We start from the raw sequence: 5,228 nt of genomic DNA, 5'->3' as shown, positions 1-5,228 counted from the left end.
AATAAGGTCATGGAGTGCCCTAGCCAGTCTCCAGACCTCAATCATATAGAAAATCTGTGGAGGGAGCTGAAACTTTCAGTTTCCAAGAGACAGCCAAGAAACCTTAAGGATTTAGAGAGGATCTGCACTCTCAGGAAAAAAAAGGTACAAAAGTTGTCACTGGGGCGATACCTTTTCAAAAGGCACACCTTTGTACCTAAAGAGTCCTTATTGGTACCTTAAAGGTACATATTAGTACCTAAAAGGTACAAAAGTGTACGTTTTGAAAAGGTACCGCCCTAGTGACAACTGTAGGCCTACCTTTTTTTTCCTGAGAGTGTAGCCCACAGTCCACACACTCATAATATCCTAATACAATAGCTAGCAACACATTGATTCACTAGTCAATAAATGTAGAAGTGTCTGTGTTTAAAATGTTGTCTTGTCGACGAGATCCTTAGGTGCGTGGACTTGATTCCGGCAGGGACTCAAATTCTTAGCATGTTTGGAAACCTCCGGGTAGACGTAAGACCATGAAGAGAGTGGAGCGATCCTTAATTTGGTGGTCTAAAAACGTGTCATTGTCTTCTAGTTGTTTATCTGTGTACAGCAGCCTCAGGGACGATGGATCATCCCCTGTGGGAAGAAAGACACCTGTCCACACAATCTGTATCTTCCATTCCAACCTCTCCCACCACCATGGGCAAGACCAAAGAGCTGTCAAAGCATGTCAGAGACACGAGTGTAGATCTGCACAAGGCTGGAATGGACTACAAGCCCATCAGCAAGAAGCTTGGTGAGAAGGACACAACTGTTGGTGTGAATATTCGGAAATGGAAGAAATACAAAACAACCATCAATCGCCCTCGATCTGGAGCTCCATGCAAGATCTCTCCTCATGGGGTAAGGATGATCATAAGAAAGGTGAGGGATCAGCCCCGAACTACGCGGGAGGAGCTCGTTAATGATCTTAAGGCAGTTGGGACCACAGTCACCAAGCAAACCATTGGTAACACACTACGCAGCAATGAACTGAAATCCTGCAGCGCCCACAAGGTCCCCCTGCTCAAGAAGGCACATGTACAGCCCTGTTTAAAGTTTGCCAATGAACATCTAAATGATTCAGAGAAGGCTTGGGAGAAAGTGCTGTGGTCAGCTGAGACCAAAATTGAGCTCTTTGGCATTAACTTGACTCGCTGTGTTTGGAGGGAGAGAAATGCTGACTATGAACCCAAGAACACCATCCCTACAGTCAAGCACGGAGGTGGAAACATTATGCTTTGGGGCTGTTTTCCTGCTAAGGGTACAGGACGACTTCACCGCATTGAGGGGCAAATGGACGGGGCCATGCACTGTACAATCTTGGACGAGAACCTCCTTCTCTCAGCCAGAACACTGAAGATGGGTCATGGATGGGTCTTCCAGCATGACAATGACCCGAAACATACCGCCAAGGCAACAAAGGAGTGGCTCAAGAAGAAGCACAATAAGGTCATGGAGTGGCCTAGCCAGTCTCCAGACCTCAATCATATAGAAAATCTGTGGAGGGAGCTGAAACTTTCAGTTTCCAAGAGACAGCCAAGAAACCTTAAGGATTTAGAGAGGATCTGCACTCTCAGGAAAAAAAAGGTACAAAAGTTGTCACTGGGGCGATACCTTTTCAAAAGGCACACCTTTGTACCTAAAGAGTCCTTATTGGTACCTTAAAGGTACATATTAGTACCTAAAAGGTACAAAAGTGTACGTTTTGAAAAGGTACCGCCCTAGTGACAGCTTCTGTACCTTTATTTCTGAGAGTGTGTAAAGAGGAGTGGATCAAAATCCTTCCCGAGATGTGTGTAAACCTGGTGACCAACTACAAGAAACATCTGAACTCTGTGCTTGCCAACAAGGGTTTCTGCACCAAGTACCACGTCATGGATTTCTTGTTTGATATTCTGTCTCTATCAGTTAAAATAAACTTACCATAAAAATGATAAACCCTTCTTTTTTTTAAGCGGGCAAACTTACAAAATCAGCAGGGGATCAAATAATTATTTTCCCCACTGTATGTATCCTGTTACTTGCTGTCAAATTATAGATTACAAGACCTATGGCTCATACCCTCTTGGTTTATCAAAAAAAATGAGAAGACTTGAGACTTGTTCAATGATGGTGGTACAACTTTGGTGAAAAAGATTGGTTTCAAAAAGCTTTGAAGAGCAAACAGTGCGGAACTTATTTTATTCATCATTTAAAAAAAAATTATCATAAAAAAAAAATAATTCAGTATGTTCTCAATACATTTAACAAACCATGTTTATCCACACAAAGATGCAATAACTACATAAAATAAATGAAATTAAAGGAAAATTAAATAACAACACAAGCATATATTAAATGAATTTGGCCGCAATTATGTCAACAGATGACGTCATGCACATGCAGGCCAAGAGCAGTTGAATTCTGGCTGGGAGTCCAAATTTGGCACAACACCGGTGGAGGAAAATCCTTGTGCTGTCAGACTGATCATACTGACCAATGTAATTTGAGTTGAAATGACTTGTTCAACCAAGTTTATTATACTGGAAAAATTTAAGGCAGCAACTGAATTTTAAATTGTAAGTTAAATTAGGTGGGAACTTTTTACAGTATACAGAAAGGCAAGTAGATCAATGCAGAATGCATTACAAAAAAAGTTGCAAGTTAAGACTTCATGTTGCTCCAAACATTTGTGATTGTATTCACACTACACAGCCTTTCAATAAAATGCATTTAGAATTAAAAAGTGTGAAGCTAAAGTTTGCGAAAGGAAAAACAGTCTTTCAGTTTCAATCACAGGAGTGAAACAGACGATCAGGTTCAAGAAATACTGCAGAAGACTGAAGGCTGGGAAATGTATCACAGAAAAATGAAGAGGAGTAGCAGCATGTTCAGTATTGTCAATTGTAAGTTGTCTTGAAATAAATTACTTTATTACTGCAGCAAATATAAGTTAAGCAGCACTATGTGTTTAAAATAGGCACTGCTATTTGTCATGTAAGAGTATCTGCAAATTCCTTAAATGTACATGTAAATTAAAAAGGAAAAACTCAATTTATTGAGAATATGTAAAAGGAGATAAATTTACATGCAGCCGGTCATCTTCACAAAACAAATTAGGACCCTTATGCATCTGGATGTAGGACTACAATTCCCACTTGTTACACAGCTACTATCATATAAACAATAGGGAAAAACAGCTCCTATGTGGCGTTGCCATTCAGAATCCAGCATTCAGACAGACAGTATAATGAGATTGAATTATATAGTGCATGTATGTAATGAGTGATTTGATCTTTCTGTTGTAGTTTCAGATAAAGTTCCAGATAAGAGGATATGTGAGATCAGGATTGTGTTGCTGGGGAAAACTGGAGTCGGAAAAAGTGCCATTGGAAACACTATCCTGGGCAGAAATGTGTTTCAATCGCCAATACAGTACAACTCTGAAACCAGTGAGAGGAATGATAGGAAGATCAGAGTGACTGACACACCTGGATTTTTGAATGTAAACATTAGTAAGAAGGAGGTTCAAAATGAAGCCAGGTTCCCTGGTCTGTGTAGTAAAACAGAGATGATGGTGAAAGAAAATGGAGGGACGCACTTCACAAAAAATATATTTCATGAAACCGAGAAATACATGAAGAAGAAGAAACTGGATGAAAAGTTGAAAGAGTACAAACAGGAGCAGAAGATGGTTGAGCAATCTGAATGGCAGAAAATACTCTGGTGTTTAGCAGAGATTGAGACTGATGGTGGGTTTGAGTTCAAGCTTCCCTCTGATTCAATGAATCAAACGCTCAGTGGAGACTGTGAGCAGAGCTGGTTTTTACAGGTGAGTGTGTTTCTGTCCTCAAACTACACTCACACTCACACACACACATGATCTGATGGTGTTTTATTTGATCAGGACAGGCGTCTCAGATTCATCAGATCCTCAAACACCGATTGATCCTGTTATTTGTCTCTGATGCTCTTGTCACATCTGATGCTCCTGTTTCACTGCAGGAATCTCAGCAGTTCATGATCTTCATTATCATCACCTTCATCATCAGATCATTTTTATCAAACTCAGAGCTTAATCACTCTCCCAATATGATGTGTTTTCTGTTCATTGTGAGCTGTAAACACTTATTTACCTTCCTGCATCTCTTTATTAATGTAAGTTACATCTTAGACTATTTTGTGGAATATTTGACTATTTAATTAATGCATTACAGCTGCCAGACATGTAATGTCTTGATCTTAAACCCCGATGTGTTTCTGTTGAACTGCTGATCATTCCATAAAATCTTGCATCTACAAAGCAAATCTCAGTTTTTAATTTAATTCGGATGTACTGACCGTTTTATCATTTAAGACTTCTTATTTCAGCTATTAATTGATCTTGTCAAGATGATATTTCATTAGTTTGTTACTAGATTTCAAGTGTAACCTAAAGTCAGAACTGTTAATAAACCTATCCTCTTATAAACTATAAGGTTTGATTTAATATGAATGTTTAAGTACTTCTCAGAATAAAGGCTCATTCTAACAATATTGTGCTTTTTTTACTCTTTTTAACTTTAGCAGAGGGTGATGGTGTTAGATGAAAATGTTTTACATCATAATGCTGTTAATGTTGCTTCAGCCGTTCAAAATCAGAGACAGAAGAACAATGTGGCAGTAACTGTAATAAAAATAAGAAAACACAATTTGTTTATGACACTGTGCGTGACGTTTGCATAAGACTAGTTAGCCTACTGTAGAGTGCTTATCAGGAAGTGAAGAGCAGAAGCCATATTTAAAAGGGAAATGGGTGGAGTTTAGTACAGAGGCGTGGTTAGTCCAGTCTGTGCTCATATATAGAGTAAGCAGTGAGGTGCTTCTTCACATCCAGCAGTTTCAGGAGGACTTTCTTTCAGCTTTCATCTCCCACCACTTATTATTTTGGTCAAGGATCCACTTAAGGTATGAAATATATTTAACATGTAGAGCATGTGTAAAGATAATAAATGTATCTTTAATATAAAAATAAAAATGTTTGAAATATGTTTGCAAAAAAAAAACCTGCTGTAACTGAATTAAATCAGCGACTCTTTAATCCAGTAGTGCTCAATATTTAGGCTAACTCTGCTGTGATAAAATCCTGATTATATGTGCGTGTCAGTTCTACGTTTGTAGCTCATTCACGATTCCCCCCTCTCTCTCTCTCTCTCTCTCCCTCCCTCTACCTCTCTCCCTCTCTCTCT

General features: G+C 39.1%; 2 protein-coding genes across 2 annotated transcripts in view; one reads left to right on the top strand and one right to left on the bottom strand.

Moving 5' to 3' along the window:
- The window catches only part of LOC107671234 (uncharacterized), a 9,170-nt gene extending 4,647 nt beyond the window's left edge, over positions 1-4,523 (top strand). Inside the window, exons 2-4 of the mRNA XM_016464136.1 lie at positions 2,800-2,906; positions 3,309-3,832; positions 4,006-4,523. Of these exons, the coding sequence (XP_016319622.1) occupies positions 2,855-2,906; positions 3,309-3,832; positions 4,006-4,203 (774 nt within the window). The 5' untranslated portion in view covers positions 2,800-2,854 and the 3' untranslated portion in view covers positions 4,204-4,523. The remainder of the gene's footprint in view (positions 1-2,799; positions 2,907-3,308; positions 3,833-4,005) is intronic.
- LOC107671233 (zinc finger protein 93-like) overlaps positions 1-5,228 on the bottom strand; it is a 63,188-nt gene that overhangs the window by 35,824 nt on the left and 22,136 nt on the right. The gene's annotated exons all lie outside the window — the stretch shown is intronic.

This window comes from Sinocyclocheilus anshuiensis, unplaced genomic scaffold, assembly GCF_001515605.1.
Source record: "Sinocyclocheilus anshuiensis isolate Anshui unplaced genomic scaffold, SAMN03320099.WGS_v1.1 scaffold3169, whole genome shotgun sequence".
Classification (NCBI taxonomy): domain Eukaryota; kingdom Metazoa; phylum Chordata; class Actinopteri; order Cypriniformes; family Cyprinidae; genus Sinocyclocheilus; species Sinocyclocheilus anshuiensis.
Note: the sequence above shows the minus strand (reverse complement) of the source record. Positions and strands in the feature narration are given on the sequence as shown.